The following is a 17,187-nucleotide window of genomic DNA, read 5'->3' on the forward strand; positions in this document are numbered from 1 at the left end:
GCCGTAAAAAGTACTGACAACAAATTCAGATGGCTGTTCGCTTCCATGATTCTTATCTGAATAAAAAATAGAAGGGGTTTTGGGTGTGTTTTTGCCGGAATATTCCAGTTTCAAACTGGTTCTGGCCGATTTCTGCTTCCTACCGAACCTCCAAACCGTTTTAAACCAGATTCGAAAATCGACAATTTTGACCCGAGTTTTGAAAAAAACTTAAGGCTATAGGTTTCCGGTTTGTCGATTTTAGGGGGTCAAAAAATCCCACAAAAATCCGGTTTTGGGTGGTTTTTCGCAGAAATATTTCAGTTCCCATTAGTTCTGCCCGGTTTTTGCCACCTACTGAACCTCCAAACCGGTTTAAACCGGAATCAAATATTTTGACCCAATTTTTGGAAACAAAACTAAATATAGCCTTTCCGTTATCTCAAGTTTGGGGGTTGAAAAATCGAAGACAATTCCGGTTTTCGGTGGTTTTTTCGCCGAAATATTCCAGTTTCAAACTGGTTTAGACCGGTTTCTGCCTCCTACCGTACCTCCAAACCGGTTTCTGGCTTCTGCTTAATCTTTAATAAATACATATCTGCTGCATTTTCGTTTTTTTATTTTAACAAAAAAACAGTGACACAGTGCGATACGAAGTCTGCTCAACTATAATAAAATCTATTGTTAGATATATGTCTCTCGCTGTATTTACATTTGGCACAGGAAAAAATGCTACAGTAATAAAAATAATTCCATAATAGATTCGTGGATGTCAAGCATTTGGTAAGGCCTTCTAAAGTCATATAAACTTGTGTTTAATGATGAAAATAAAAGCCCAAATAGACGGAAAAAGCGACATGCTTTATAAATTGTTTAAACGTTTCGGCAAATGCAAATGCACATGCCATGATTGGTGATATGAACTTTAAAAGATCTATAACTTACTGTTCCGAAACTTGGGTTAATCACTAAACTATGCAAATTACTTCACTTTTGGGGAATAACCTGTCTTGATGGACAACAACATTACATCACAATGGGCATTATCATTTTAAAACACCGAAAAATGTTACGATTGTTTAAAATGCAAACTATCTTGCTATATTTTTCAAGTAAACTTCGACTCATTGTTACAAACTGCATCAAGTTTTTTGTTGCCACATATTTACACCAAACTGGAATGCTTTTTTCGAACACCCCCAATTTGCTTCGGGGTCAGCACCCCCACTTTGAGAGTGGGTTGAGACTGGGGCCTTGGGGGTGGTGAATTTTCACCCGACTTGGACGAATTTGGTAAGCTGAGTTCAGTGAAAGGCGACTTGACCAACTTTGACGGGAATAGTGGATCTCTTTTCCCGCCGATCTCTTCAAATTCTTCTGAGTACGATGATCCGGTATCTTCGCTTGACTCATCACTAGCTGCGGTAATATACACTGGAACTGATCGGGATCTGTTGACAAAATTACATTTGTTTTGTTTATCATGTTTTCAGGGATGTAAATAATTAGATTGTCATATTGCTTTTAAAGTGAGTAATTACGAAACTGACATTGTTGTGCTTTTAAAGGCGGGACAGTGTTCTACAAGTGAATCATTAATAGCAGTAGCTAAATCAAGTCAAAGTTAAAATATTATTAACTTGCGTTGAGTAAAATATTCAATTCAATTTAACAAATTTTCAAACTACTGGTGTCGCAATAACTGTTAAATATGCTAAACGTTTTTGTATGGTCAAGCAACCAAATCCCTCTCTAATCATATCTTCTACTGGAAATTCTGTGAGAACTAAACTAGGCCTTTAATTTTGTCCTAGTGCTAAGGGTGCTACCACTTACACAGAAAGGGAATTCACACACTTTACCGCGATATGTATTACTCATTGTCAGCATCCTGGCCTTTAAATTCGTACTGAGTTACTTAGTTTACCTCCCAGATGTTGGAGAAGGAAGCGAGGGACTTGAAGTCGGACTTGGCAACTTTTCTGCTTTAGTTGGACGTGGTTCACCGCTAGGGCGTGGTGTGCCAGACGATCTAGAACATAAAAATAAATAGTTTGGTTTGGGCAGGAACTTGGCCGAATGGCCTGGCGCGCCTGACCCATATACAGACATAAAAAACCTGATCGGGATTCGTCCCCGGGAGGTTCCTGGGTTCGAACCCCGTGAAGAAAAAAAAAAAAAAAAAAAAATAGTTTGGTTTTCGGGATAAAATTGGTGTGTTTAGGGCGAGTCTCTAGAACAGGGCTACTCAAACTTTCTTGCTCTGCGACCCCATTTTAAAACAGAAATTTCTACGCGACCCCTTGATGGGTATGATGTAAAGAAATACTTATATTTTATATATATACCATCTAATGGCGCCTAAAAAGCCTAAATTAATTTCTAACTTGACAAAGATTGACAGTCTTAGTTTTTATGACGTCATACTCTATATTGTGACGCTTGTGGTATCTGCTTTTTCGCATTGTTTGCACATAATAGGCATAAAAAAGTCTGGCGCATATGGGTAATAGGCTGGTAATACTCTTTTAAGTCCTACAAAATGTGTTTAGAGCAGTTTGCATACACGGGAAATATGTTTAATCAATAAATTTACGCACGTATACCATTTATTGTGACTGACATAATCACCCATAATGTTTCGCGACCCCAAAATTATATTACGCGACCCCAATTGGGGTCGCGACCCACAGTTTGAGAAGCCCTGCTCCAGAACACCAAATATTTTCAGCAAAACTGAAACTATACTGCTTCATTGATACCGTATACTTCAAACTAAAATCTCCCAGTTCGTTGCTTGGTGAATGAAGACTGTAATGAACTTTATGTCTATTGATTCCAATTTATGAAAACATTTAGTCATTTATCCTTAAGACTTTAAGATATATATATTTTGCCTTTTTAAATAAAATACTGATGATGCTCAAAGGCGAACTATAACCTAAAATAAAAAAGTTTGACCCATGATCAAAACTTAAAACCATTAACAAACTATATTTCATTTCATGTTTAATACCTATTTCTCAAACTATATTTAATTTTCAAATATATTACCTCCTGCTTGATGGCCGATGCCTTGCGCTCATAATCTGATCCTCCGGCATATAATCTTCAGAAAGGAAGACGACATTATCTCCATCTTCCGCATCCTCGTGGCTCACATCTCTCGTCGAATCACCCCCGCGCGACGAAGGGACTTCCCCAGGGTCAACCGAGCCGATTTCGGGGTCCGAACTTTCGTCAAAACTTACCCTCGCCCCAGGGGAACCACCGCCGGGACTTCCCCGCTTTGGGGAGTACGCACCGTCGGTGACGTCATCGACCCCTGTGACGTAAGTGAGGGTGGGTGAAACTGGGGGCACGGATCGGGAGCTCTTGCGAGAACTCGGTGGCTGGGACGAGTTGCGTCGCACTTTGGGAAAATCACCGAAAGAGGCAGGTCTAAAAATTTGGTGAATAAAGTTGTTGTGAACGTAAAATATAACTTAGACCAGTGGTTCTCAACCTTTTTGCCTTTGCGGAACCTTTTTGATACTGTAATCTAATTGCAGACCCATTCGAGGTTTAGGTATTATTGTCGTTTTTTCATTAACAAGCAACCAAAACATGGTAGGCCTACATAAAATAGCAACCACGTTTGGCCTAGATTCTAAAACCAAAGTTTCGATCCTATTAAAGTCACAAATCTGATTATTTGGTCGCAAAGTTAGGTATTTTCAACCGAATAAAGACAATTATTTGACACAAAACGTCATCACAAAAATAACATAGGAGTAATTCGACATTGGTGAATGACTTAAGTGGAAAACTACTCCCAAAAGGCTAAAAACTATTGGTTCAGATTTATGTAGTTTGAAAACCAAACCAATCACTTGGCAAATATTGTTAAATTCACCTTGATGTAGGTGATAAGGACGACGATCTCTTCTTGTCTTTCTTTCCACCGTGACTCGCATATCCGGTGTCTTGAGTTAGTGATGCAGAACGTGTGGTCCACTGGGGGTCGCCATCACTCGTACTTGCAGTGTATGGAGGTAGACTTCGTTCTAGGTCGCGACTGCAGAAACATATACATCCTGATTAATTAATTAGTGTGCTACCGATAACCACCGAATACAAGACAGTATATCAAAACGGGTTGAAATTAAGAGTGGCAAGTCAAAATTTATGTGGTTAAATATTTTTTACCTTATGTTCACGGATGACTGACCAAGACTGACTCTAAACCTATTTTGTGCGAATGCGGAAACATCAGGGAATGTTTTATGATGCTACTTATGTCATTAGTGACGTAAAGTTACAGTTAATTTTTAGCCTGATATTTCTCGGTGGTTTGTCGTGGAACAATCCACCAGTCATGATACAGTATTAAAGAGAAGTGATTCTATGCCATGGGTCTGACTTTTTGTTGGCGTAAATTGGTTCCAGAAAGTCAATGACATCAAGCATTTTTCGCTTAATTCGTCAAAACGGATGATGGTAAACGGTCAAAGAAATGTTACAACAAACAGGCTGAGAACCATCGGTGCAGCGCAACTATAACTAAGTTTACCTACAGTCCTTTTAAGCAGTATTTACTTCAGCTAGCTTGTTACAAAAGAGAGTAGGTACTACTATGACATCGTGAGTGTTTGTACCTTGAATTTGTGCTGCTGCCTTTTAACTTTCTCATGAAATTGGAAATCTTCTTTTTGTCCGACTTTTTGCGCAAGGATTCCATCTCTCGCGCCATCGCGTGGATGATTTGTTTTTTCTCGTTCAATTCTCGTTCAAGTTCCATAATCTTAAACAGAGAAGTTTTTAATTGAAAGACGCTTTTGGTTTATTGAAAGACGCCTTTTTTTTAAGTATTGGATTAATCTCAAACGTATTTACCTGTTGAAGTTTCTCAGCATTGCTGTGCTGCAAATGTATTTGTTCCACTTCACCCTTTCGTCTCGTTCCTTTTGTGTGCATTTGTAGGTCCTAGAAACACGAAAACACATACTAACTACTTTTTTTGAAGGTACATTCGTTTCAACTTTATGTCAAGCAAGTATTAAGAAACTAATACGTACTTCAACTAAACATCAAATCAAAAAAACAAAACTAATTAACAATTGCGTCTTCAAGGGTTAACTCTATTCAGAAACAATATTCGCCTAATACCGTAATGTACCAAATGTGCAGTAATGAAATATAGATAATTATCTTATACTAAAATATCCCAATTATAAAATTTAAGCTTATGTGCGCCACCACGTGCAAACAAACCTTCATCTCTTCACGCAGTTTACTTGCTTCCCTCTCAGCCGAGTTCCTCTGTTCCTGCAGAAGCGAATTCTGATCTCTCACCAGTTCGATTTCACGTTGTAACGAAGCAATTCGCGTTTCCAACCACTTGTTTCGCTCACAAACTGTGTTGTACTGTTTTTCAAGCTCCCTGAGTGATAAAAGATAGCGTTCGTTAAAACTGGTGGGTTACAAATTTCAGGAAGTTATGCATAATAACAAATACAGCTGCATAATGACAAAACCTTTTTTTCGCATCTAATTTTACCTACTTTTAAGTTTCTTCAAATTATTTTACATGCTTATCCACGCTTAAGTTACATATCCAAAATTCATCCACTTATCCCAATTAGAATACTTCAATGATTCAATGATTACTCAATGAACTTCTATATCCAAGTTGGAGATGTATGTGGACGTAAAATGCACCGTGGCACCGTAACCCGGCCTAAACCCAAATGAACTAGCACAAACCTGATTTTTTCTCAAATAAAGCCCTGATTTTTTTACCTAAATAAAGCCCTGATTTGTTCGTAAATAAAGCCCTAATTAGGCCCTTAAGTAAGATTCGCCGCGTGACAAAGTGTAAATCAGGCCCGAATCAAGCCTCTCTGTAAGAAAAACTGTAGCCCAAACCCGAAACTGTTTTCTGAGTTAAGTATTCAAAAATTGAATTTATTCATCTCATCTTAACTTATTGACCAAAAGACCACCCACTTAGTTTAGATTTACTTAGTATCCAAGTTCCATTAACTTGTGTAAGCCCAACAACTTAATAAGAGTTCAACTTACTTATCAAGGTCATCTCCCAGTGCAAGTGATGTAGGAGGAGTCTGACTCGTCTTGCTGGATAGGAAGATGCTTAGCTGCTTCTCCAACGTCTCCTTCTCCTGACGGACTTCATCAAGTTCCTGTAGGACATCCCGACTCGAATCGTTTCTAGCAAAAAGTTGAAAAATATAGTTAGACAATAATTCTGTGGGTACGTTTAAAAGCCATTAAATAAAATGTAACTTATCACAAAAAAGTAAGCACCCTATATGTACAGAGTCTGTTAACTTACAACAACAAATATATTCATTTGTTGCAAGTTAGTTTAAACGTTGGGCCTTTCCGGCCAAATTGAATCAAACCACTTTTATTCAAACCAAATCCAGAACTCTACCTCAAAAGCCCGACCTTACGCAGATAACATTTTGAAGACATTTTAAAAATATTAAACTGAAGAAACACAGCTTACAGAGATTCCATGATTATCGTCTTTCCTTGGAGTTCGTCTCTCTCTTGACGAACTTTCTGTTCCAACTTTTGTGTTTCTACAAATCGCCTCTTTAGCTCCATTAGATGTTTATCTTTTGCCGCAATTTCTAGAAAGTAAAAAAACAACAACTAAATACAACATTGCCTCAGAAACACTTCCCTTAATCCGTTCACAAATGGAATAAAAAGGGACTTAAACCTACAAGCTTAAGAAGAAAATACAGTAGTTTTTGCGAGGACTTGAGTTGAAAATTCCTAAATTACGAAAAATAAACCCATCATCCTACCTTCCTTGGCACGCAAAAGGTCGCGCTTCAGTGATTTGACGTCACGTGAGGTTGGTTGGGAAGTTCCCGAGCTAGCCGCGTCACTCTCGCCGTTGGACTGTAAAAAAATATTAAATAAAAACGGTTCTGCTGTTCTGCTTTTAATTCAAGTAACTTACACTGCTTTGAGCTTCCAATTGTTGTTTTAATGCCTGAATGACGTCATCTTGTGACGTGCGAACGCCGTCATAATCATTGAGACGTTTTCGCAAGGAGGCGATTTCAGCTTTTGCTGTTTCTAGTTTCGCGTTTGTCCGCTTGAGTTCAGCAGAGAGCCTTTCGACATCTCCTGCGTGGACTGGTGACTTCCTATTAGACAAAGTATCGTGTGTTTGGTCAAGTTTAACAGAATCGCAGGTTTGTCAAAACAGCCTTCTGTAAAAAGCTACATAAGTTGAAATCTTGCCTTGCAAAAAGCTTATTCGAAACCCAACTTATTATATCAATGCACTTAATTGCTAATTCTCTTTATTTGCATACATTCTATTGTAAGGAAATTTTATTTTATTGTACAATATTCCAGTTACATCCGTAAATTAGTTAACACAATCGTTGTATTGTCTACACTGCACATAGCAACAGAAAACAGCCATTGCCTGTCCCCTTTGAATATTATTAGTCCCAATTCTTCATGCTATGGTGTTTAAAAAGGAAACCTTCAACTAAAAACGATTTAGGTAGATTTACGAAACTCTCATCCAATCGTACGAACCCTCTGGCGTCATCCAACATCTTCTCTTTCCTGAGATCATCCAGTTTTGCCTCCAGTGCATCCGCCCTATCTTCCACTCTCTTCCTTCCGTTCTCCAGGATCACCTTTTCTCCCTCCATCACCATCACCTGCTGCCGCTTCTCCTCAAGATCTTGCTTCAGACGGATGACGTCAGCTAAAATTGAAGCCATTATGACGTTGTGGATTTCAATGCTAATGCAAAAAGCATTTATAGTTGTTGAAAATGTTTGCCGAATTTTGGCTGTTACATATTTTTAAATGATTATTGACCCCAAAAATGCCATAAAAAAGCTTTGGTAAATTTATGAACTATAAAATGGTCGTGAATGCATCAATACTCACCACAGCTGATATATACTTCCAGTGGCCTTTACACAACCAAATACGATATTTAGTGACAGTCGGTTTAAATATTAATTTTTACCCCGTAGGTTTCTTAGCTCTGTGGCGCCCTCCATCGATTTATGTGTTTGATTACTCTTTAGCGCCCTCATTTCGTCGTTCATACTAGCCATCCTTAATTCGAGCTGTTGCTTTTCACGCTCCAACTGTCGTGTCACGTGATCAAGATTCCTGTTTTTCTCTTCGATGATGTCTTGCAAAGTTTCAGCTTCCTGTGTGAATGCAGAAAACAAAGGTAAAGTAAATGTCTTTATTTGCAGCTGCAAACTAAAGAGAAACAAACTACGAGCAGTTTAATTTTTTTTACTAAACTTTTGCTTTGTTTGAAGTGATTCAAGTCAACAAATAAAAATTGTAATCCCAGTTAATAGCAAACCTAATTCCCAATCTTCCCGGTTTATCACAAACCTAATTTCTCAAGTTAATATCTTCGTTAATCAGAATATTTTTTGCATTATTCGCAATTTACCATCCCCGTGCATTTAAACAAACAAACAATTAACTGGAATCGTATGAAGCAGTTATTAGGCCTTGTTTAACAATTTACCTAAACCTTTCTGTCTTTTTTCTATAAATACACAGATTTTCGTTTTCAACTCATACCTGTCTGACTTTGGTGAGTTGTTCGGCAAGCAATTGGTTCATTCCCTTTAACCGACCGACGTCATCTGTTAAGTCACTCTGAAAAACACGCATATAATAGTAAGAAGTAACACTAAAAGCATCACTTAACAAAACTCCAGTGTACCTGGTCACCACGTGGTCCGTTGACCTTCAACCTTCGTTCAAGGTCATTCCTCTCCGCTTCAACTTGGTTCAGTTTGGTTGTCAACAAAGAAACTTCAGCTTGTAATTTTTCTACTTGTGCTTTCAACACCGAGTCCTGTGAAGTAGACTTTGATGGCTGAAAAGCAAAAGAAGACATAAATAAACTCAAAAAGCATTTATGTTTAGTTACGTCAGGCTAAAACCAGTTCTCAGCTTCACCACCAACCACTTCTACACTTGCGCGTACCGATTTAGCGAGAATATCCCTCTGCATTTCCAGGACTGTAATCATCTGTTGATTTTCGGCACATTCTTGACCTAGTCTCTTGTTGTCGGCACGCAGTTGAATTAATTCTTCTTCCGAAGCTTGTAATTCGCCCATCTAAATATGCAAGACAGCTATGTAAGTGAAAAATAAGTAAAAAAAGTCTTAGAAAAGCAGCCTTTTATTATATCTGAAACCTAGACCATTTTAGTTTCGGTTTTCGACAAGCATGAGTTTTATGGAAAAAGTAAGATTTTAAATCATCAAGCCAAGAAATGCAGCTGACTTACAAACATTATTGCAATGGAAATTTAAGGTAAATTGCTGGTGCATAACGTTTTCTTGCACCCCAAAATGTAAAATGCTTTAATCGTAACTGTTGGCTTTTGATTACCGCTATAAGTTAGGTTCGCAGTCTATTTTTAGCAATGTTACTTTAAAACCAGATTATTAAAACAGACTACCTGCAGCTGAGTGGTCCGCCTCTCAGCCTCCGCTAGCGCCAGTTTCTCGTCAAGTTCTCGCCGGTAAATGGCGCCCTGGCGCAGATCTTCGTCTTTTTCCTCGACCAATGATGTCAGCTTGGAACACGCCTGCCTCCAGTGGTCAATTTGTGACTGACTGTGTTGTGTGCTTGTTTTCAGTTCTTCACTAATTCTGCTCAGTTGCTATGAAACAAATAAGTAAAAAAATGTGAGTATTTCTCTGTGCAAAATAAATGAAGTTTTGTCATGCTAACAAATGTTAAAAAGCAATTTTAAAACAAGACCAAACGATTCAAGCGTTTTGTTTTTTACATATAGTTACTAGTGGGTCCAAGGCATGAACGAGGAGGCATTTCGACCAAAAAGCCTTAAATCCTTTTCCTATATTTTCCTACACACATTACTTCCGAGTAGTTTTACATATCAGTATCATACAAACAAAAGCAAGAGTTTTGGCAAATTGTTTTTGTATTCAAACACTTTTTTCTATGTTGCCTATTTCCTACATGAATGTTATTACGCCAAATGGGCTGCTTAAATGTGGTCAATACATTGCTTCTGGAAATATATGGAGCATCAAGATTAATGTAGGCTACAGATCGGAGAGTTTTAACTTACAGTTTCTGCCTCTCGAAGTTGAGTGCTTAGTTTTTCCTTCTCGTGGCGAAGATCTCTTAAATCCTGATTCAACTTCTTTGATTCCTCCTCGTGGTGATTTTGAAGTTGGGAATAACTCTCTTCCTGAGCTGATAATCTCTTCATGGAAGAAGAAAAAGGTGCATTACAAACCTATGCAACTATCTGGCTATTTTCCACATTTGCTAGTGAAATTGGTTGCAGAAAAAAAAAGAAGTTAAAATTTCTAAATCGTTTGTTGATGAAAAAACAATTGGGGAAATGTTAAATTGTTTTCAAAAAATCATGAGATGCAACATTAAGCAATCTACAATACAGTATCAAATGTTGCTAACTAAAAACATTCTTTTATAACCAATAACACTGTTAAACTGTGGCTTTACGGAAAGTACAGAAAACGGACAAAATGGTTTACTTACGGTCGCAAAGTCATCGCGTTCACGTGAAGTTTGATTCTTTTGTGTCTCTAGGAGCGCCATCTGCTGAACGTCCATGTTGTGTGTGCTCTCCAAATATTTTACCCGCTCTGAAAGTTCCTCCGCACGAGGACGCAAAAGGCTAAGCTCGGCACTCAGTTTTGCGCATTCCTAAACAAGAAAAGTTCAAAAAGTTTTACACCTTTATATTTGTGCCCGAAAATGTATACATTTGTGTTGCTTTCTTGTTTGAGTGTAAACAAAGTATCAATGATCTGACTTTCAATTGCCTTTCTTAGCATTATATCATGCAGCAGTTGAAGCAAAAATTGGACAAATAAGCTTATAAGTCTTTTTCCTTGTAAACCCGGTCAGAAAGCGGAATATATATTAAACAATATATCGAAATACTAAGACATCATAACCCTATATGTTTAGTTACTGGTTATATCACTGAAGATGTCATGAGCGTTTTCAATAACGTTTTAGAATAAGCGATTGGCTTTTTACGCCTTATTGAGTCGCACATTCCAAGAATACTGGTAAACTTATCAATTTTTCAACAATGTTACAGATGGCAAAACCTTTTAAAACAACCAACCTTTTTCAAAACTTTCGCGTCTTCCATATGAATGTTATTTTCTTCACAACTTCTCGAAAAATCTAATCTAATCTTTGCCAACTCCCCATGTAACTCTGTCATTTCGTCTTCGCACGCCACCTTCGCCTGTGTGACGCAATAATGACGTAAATTACTTTGCCTGTGTAACGCAATAATGACGTAAATTAATTGCTATTTCACGTAATAATTTGTTTTTGCTTTCACGCCACATTTATTTTACCTTCATTGTTAAATTGTTTTTTGGTAAGTTTATGACTTTAGCACATTCTTTAAAGTTACCCTTTTGAGGTCTTGGTTGATTTCTTTGATTGAGTGAACAGTTTTCTCCAATTCCGAGTTGTACTTAAGCGCCCTCTCGCGGTCTTGTTGCATCTCGCTGTAACTTCGACGAAGCTCGTTCAAATCTTTTCCCTGTTTTGACAACCTATCCCGGCAAATGTCCAATTCCTGTGACAGATAGAAAAGATAAATGTCGCTTTTGTTCGTCATAATTTTGTTTGCATTTACCTCTTTGCAGCTTCCCAGGTCGTTGGTATTTCGGTCGTATCTTTCAGAAATATCTTGCAAATCGTGCTGACATCTGCTTAACCTTTGACCCAGATCTGTGTTCCGGTTCACCAAAGCCTAAACACAGTACATTAAGTTGGAATTGACCACAGGATGCGCAGCAAAACGTGAAGCCCAGAAACGGGGCGTTAATAAAATTCGAACCAAGAAATATTTGGGAATGAATTTTACAAGCAAGCTACGTTTTTTTTAAATCACCCGTTTAACTGACTTTGAGTATTTGTTTTCTCAAACGATACAAAAATGAGCTAAAATAGCTATTGTATAATCAAACTTTTTTGTTTAGTTTGTTTCTGAAAGCAACACGAGTTGATTTTCGAGGACTGCTTTTAGTAAAAACTACATTAAGAGTTCACCTGCTGCGACTTCTGCTGTTTCTCAATCTCAGCAAACGCGTGGTTCTTCTCCTTCTCCAGGAGTTCGCATTTCTGTTTGCAAACATTCAATCTTTCTTTGGTGACATCCAAGTCTTTGCTCGTTGTGGCCTGAAGCTAAAATGTTAAAAAGCATTTTATCGATACTTTGTTTAATATTTTTTACAAATAGCGACCACATTTTTTTTCACAATTTTTGCTATTTAAGTTGTTTTCCGGAAATTCTATTTTGGTGCAGAACTGTGTTTTCAAATATTCGCAAAGTGCCAAGACAGACCTCTAACGTTCCCTTGTTCTCGCTTTTCAAATCGTTGATTGTTTTGTGAAGGTGCTCCAACGTCACGTGATGTTGTTCCTTGTCCGCCAATAGGAGATCGAGTTGGCAACGGAGGCGATTGCTGTCACGTGATCCCTCTTCTAGCCTGTTGTCAGTCGAAATAAATGTAAAGTTACAGATAAAACAAATGAAAATCAAAAAACCTAAAACTATGAGAACAAACAGACTTGCAAACAACATAACGTGAAAAAACACACAATAGTTAACGATGATTTTGCCCAAGGCAGATACGATTTGTCTTGTCGTAGCATTATGTCATGTGTTTGAAGTGCACAATAATTTTTATTTTTTAAACCATTTTTTTATAATTTGTTCAACATTTTTGTCATTGAATTTGTTTATCTTTTGTGTCAAAACATATAAACTGTGCATGACATATTACATAACCGTGAGTCACCAGAATATCAGTTTGTGCGATAGAGACACAATAGACCGTAATTTATTTGAACAAAACACTAAAAACGCCTGTAACTAGTTTACTTATCGTTTCTCACGAACGTACTGAACTTTCTAAAGTGACACTTACTTTCTTCTGAGCGTCTCTCGCTCTTCCGCTCCTTGTCTGGATCTCGTCATGAAATCTTCTCTTTCTTTCTCCAGGAATCGGGTCTTCGTCTCAAGCTCCTGTTGAACTTGCTGAAGGAGGCGGATTGTTGCTCGACATTCACTTGAATCCATCTCTCCCTCCCGGAGCCTCTCGTTCTGCATCTTCACGAAGAGAAAACGCACACAATTTAACTCTTAAAAGGCAGGGAAACATTTTAATTTATTACATCCTAATATGTTAGCCATAAAGATTTATCATTAAGCAAATGCATAATTAGGATTAGACCATCCAACGCTTAGATTCAAACCGGCAGAAGCCACCAAGACACAACCAAACTGGGCCAAATAAGAATACAGTGGTCAAAAAATGAAAACAAATTTTCCTTATTTAGCGTATTAAAGTTTTGTTTTTAAATTTGAGGATAAATTCTCACTTCCATTGTCTTTTGTGCATCAGCCAACTTCCGGAGTAAAATTTCTCGTCTTGATTCACTGTCATCCAGAGCATCCTGGTAGTTGTCTCTCTCGATTTCAACAAGGCGAGGGGGAGTCCAATTCACTGGCGAACTGGATAAATTACAACAATAATGTAACTTTTCGAAAGCTAACTCTTCCATTCAAACAGTAAAAAATGCCCGCATCGAAATGTCAAGCTAAAAGATTTCCATTAGAACTGGCAACTTAGCGAGTTTGTTATAAACCAGTCAGCAATCTTGTAAGTCAACTTGTCAAAACCGTTCCAACAATAAAATAATTTTTTTTAAACCTTCTAATGGGTGAAGGGGATCGGGATTTAATCGGCGACGGTGATCTACGCGTTCTGATTGGTCGAAAACTGCCCTGCTCAGCTGACCGTGACCACTTGTCTTGCTGCAAACAAAAACGTAACAACAATTTTAAAAAATTACAAACTTTCCTATTTACACATACAAATAATAATATCTTAGTCCCACAACAGAGTAACTACTTGGCAAAATGTCTCGTTATGGACAAGAAATCTTGAACCGAAATTGAACATGCTTGAAAAATGATTACTTTTTTAATTTCTTACTTTTAAGTACGACTGCTTTCTGTAAGTTTCGTCAAGGACCTGCATCGCTCTTCTAACTGCAGCTGATGGCGTAGAGGTACGACCACGTGTTGGGGCTAAAGAATCCCTGAAGAAAACGTACAAAATATGTTTACTGAATAGAACAAGAAACTTACATTTTTGAAGCACGAGAACTCCAAGAACAACGCTCAAAAGCCAAAGAGATAAATTTCTCTCTTTTTAATGTCTTACCTTGTGTCGTTTAAATCATCCATATCAAGGTAGGAATCATAATTGACCCTCGCTCTTGAGCCCCCTCTAGTGGGTTGATACTCTTTGATCGAATAATCCATACCTGGAACGAGGTGCAATGTAAACTGGGACCGCATTCTTGTAAAGTTTACGAATAAGGATGATGGCCTGGGTACAATTTTGTGGTGCTGGTTTCGCACAAGGGACAAAATGCAGCTTTTCCAATATCAGTCTATCTGATCTGAACGTGCCATGATGTTTATTGACGATGGTCAAGTTGGTAAAATCGATCTAGATTCACTCGATCAATTCCAAACATACGACTTAGATTCGTGGTAGACACGTAACTACTAGTTAAATCATTTGACTCAATCGTTAAGTCTTACAAAGTTGGCTTAGTTACATAATCTTGATAAACTGATACTTGAAAAATACCAAAAGAGCAAAAAAGCTGTAATTTAAGTACTTACATTTGTCTACTCTTGGACTAACAATTCTAGTCTTTTCAACTTTAGTGTAAATTTCCATTTTAAATCAAATTCAATTATTCAGGGACCTGCTTTTCGACTAAACAGTTTTATAACGCAGTGGCCGCGGCAATGTCTGCATATCTAAGCTTCCTACACTGCGAAACACAATCTGTAAGTTTCGCTTTAAGCTTGATACAGTAACAAACACTAATGTACTCAGGTTAAGCAGATCAGTTACCCTTGTTACGTCATAATGCAACCGCAGAAAACATGTCAATTACTCTGCTGTATACTACGAACTGCAAATTTGGGTTTAAATTACAACAAAATCGAAGACAACGAATTCCACACATCGCGTGTTTAGTGAAGGGAAAAAAGTCGCGCTGCACCGTCATAAACAGCCATTGTTTCGTCATCAATGGGTGACAATAGTAACAGTTATAAGTGGCGTGGTTGAGGCCATTCAGTGATAAATACTGGAGGTCGGCACTCATCGCTACTTTCAACAACGCGACGACAAAAGAAAATAATTATCGACGCTCTAGACCCGCCAGAAGTCAAAATCTCGCTTTTGCGGTCTCTCGCCTCAGTGACGTCATACTTGTTGTGGTTTGTGTTTCATGAATTCTTGCAAAACTAAAATTAATTAAATTGACTCCAACCTAATATCCACATACATAAATGTGTTCACCCCGTTCGGGTTTCATAGCTGATTGGACGATAACTGGCCCTCACGACTTCCTCGTTAACTTTTTGTTGAAGATATCCTGTTTCTGCACACCTGATTTTGCCTTATAATATACGTCTTGTTTGATACCACTTCGAGCTTTGCATTCTAGCCATTTTACTTGATCTTTATCTGTTGCACCAAACTGCAAAACAATGTTGCGCAAAAAACTGATTTAAACCGTTTAATTGCTTGATGTCTTGACTCAGCTATGGACAAGACGTTTCCAAAACTAAATCTTTCTTGAGGCATTTGTACCCAATATGCTCATTATTATTGCTCGCAAGTCCAGGGTTTTTAATTGTCGTCTCACAAACCCTTAGCGAAATGCAATAGACTTACCGTTTACAATCAGTTCCAAAGCTTTTCCAGATCTAGAGTATTCCGATACAAGATAATATCATTGTGTCAAGAAAATGTCGTAACAATGACAAAACAAAACATATGCTGCAAAAAAATTAGGAAATCTAAGATAACAAGCTTAGAGAAAACTTAACTAGAATATTGCTAACTATGACAAACACAGCTTCTATGCAAGTAATTAAAACATGAGCAAACCAAAAGTTTTTTTCCTTGTAAGAGAATAAGTCATTAAAATCTGGCTTCGGTTTACTGCACTAAGTTCGTTCGGTACATCTATTTCGGACGCGAACAGCTTCTCACATCAACTTTTGAAAAGAATACTAAAACACGACAATTAAAATCCAACAAAATTCAATAAAACAGAAAATACACGTTTAAATATAACGGTCGCGCGTTAAGGTATTCCACTAAGCAGTAGGTAATCTACTATGAAAGTAATTGTATCTGATTCAATACTAATCACTGCTCGTGGTAAAGAATAGAAAAGTGTTGAGTTACCAGGCATGTCTGGTCAACACGACTAACTCGTGGGTTAAACTCACAACGGTCCAGGGTAATTGCTTGCACTTATGCATGGGTGCGTGTGAGACGATGTATTGTGGTGTAAATGAGAGAATGATTGATCCGGATCAGACTAGTATTATCTTGTTTTGGATTCCTGCATAAAATATATCACTTAACAAGATAAAATTGCGTGAATTGTGAGTCATATTGCTGATATGGCCAAAAATGTAAGAAAACGTTATTTAATGCACATTCTTTTCACTTATATATTTTGATTAAACAAGGTACTATTTGCGGTAACTTTGAGTCACTATCGCCTCCTAGTGTATAATCTACCCTACACTTTACTCTCTGAACATTTATCGCTGATTTTTATCTCAACCAAACTCCAGAGCAGCGTTTCTCAACCGAGGCCCTTCGCTCTGTAAAGGGGAACACGAGGTGTTTTTCAGTGGGCCACGACTGTAGGCGATCATTATTGACATCACTAAATAAAATAAACGCGTACTAACTTCAAATGATTAAAATATCGACATGGCAGAGCACGGGCCCAGGCAAAACTCCTCTCGTGGGTTCGGATCTCTCCGCATGCGAGATTTTTGTAGCTTATGTCTTATGCGAAAGCTTGGTGACCGGCTGATTCAGTACAATGCCTGTCATAGGCCTGGCAACACTGCAAACCTTCAAGGAAAAAGGAAGAAACATGCAGCACCAACCGGCAATGCATCTCATGTTCTCAGCTACTGTTTCTTCTTATCGCTAACAGGTATAGATAAATAAGTGAAGTGGATAAAGAATTTTTGGAACTTTAGCAGGCACATGTTCGGATAACGATCGACCCAGAATTTAATGCT

General features: G+C 37.9%; 1 protein-coding gene across 2 annotated transcripts; it reads right to left on the reverse strand.

Annotated features, from left to right (window-relative positions):
* Positions 1-581: 581 nt before the first annotated feature.
* On the reverse strand, positions 582-15,875 carry LOC145213178 (uncharacterized). 2 transcript variants are annotated; one of them, XM_080081419.1, is made up of 30 exons: positions 15,809-15,875; positions 14,270-14,372; positions 14,039-14,144; positions 13,754-13,857; positions 13,422-13,554; positions 12,968-13,149; positions 12,382-12,526; positions 12,087-12,221; positions 11,671-11,787; positions 11,443-11,610; positions 11,143-11,268; positions 10,545-10,712; positions 10,108-10,245; positions 9,469-9,672; positions 8,987-9,121; positions 8,720-8,875; positions 8,575-8,652; positions 7,994-8,183; positions 7,549-7,723; positions 6,956-7,145; positions 6,798-6,894; positions 6,491-6,617; positions 6,043-6,189; positions 5,233-5,401; positions 4,855-4,944; positions 4,617-4,762; positions 3,875-4,036; positions 3,034-3,420; positions 1,907-2,011; positions 582-1,430 (listed from the first exon to the last, which is right to left on the reverse strand). In XM_080081419.1, exons 2-30 carry the CDS (start codon positions 14,368-14,370, stop codon positions 1,145-1,147), a joined length of 4,467 nt encoding a protein of 1,488 aa, XP_079937545.1. In that variant the 5' UTR covers positions 14,371-14,372; positions 15,809-15,875; the 3' UTR covers positions 582-1,144. The 2 variants fall into 2 exon arrangements, with proteins under 2 accessions (XP_079937545.1, XP_079937538.1); XM_080081412.1 differs by lacking the exon at positions 15,809-15,875 and adding an exon at positions 14,740-15,028.
* Positions 15,876-17,187: the final 1,312 nt, after the last annotated feature.

The sequence above is a fragment of the Phallusia mammillata genome, chromosome 1 (genome assembly GCF_965637545.1).
Source record: "Phallusia mammillata chromosome 1, kaPhaMamm4.hap1.1, whole genome shotgun sequence".
Taxonomy (NCBI): Eukaryota; Metazoa; Chordata; class Ascidiacea; order Phlebobranchia; family Ascidiidae; genus Phallusia; species Phallusia mammillata.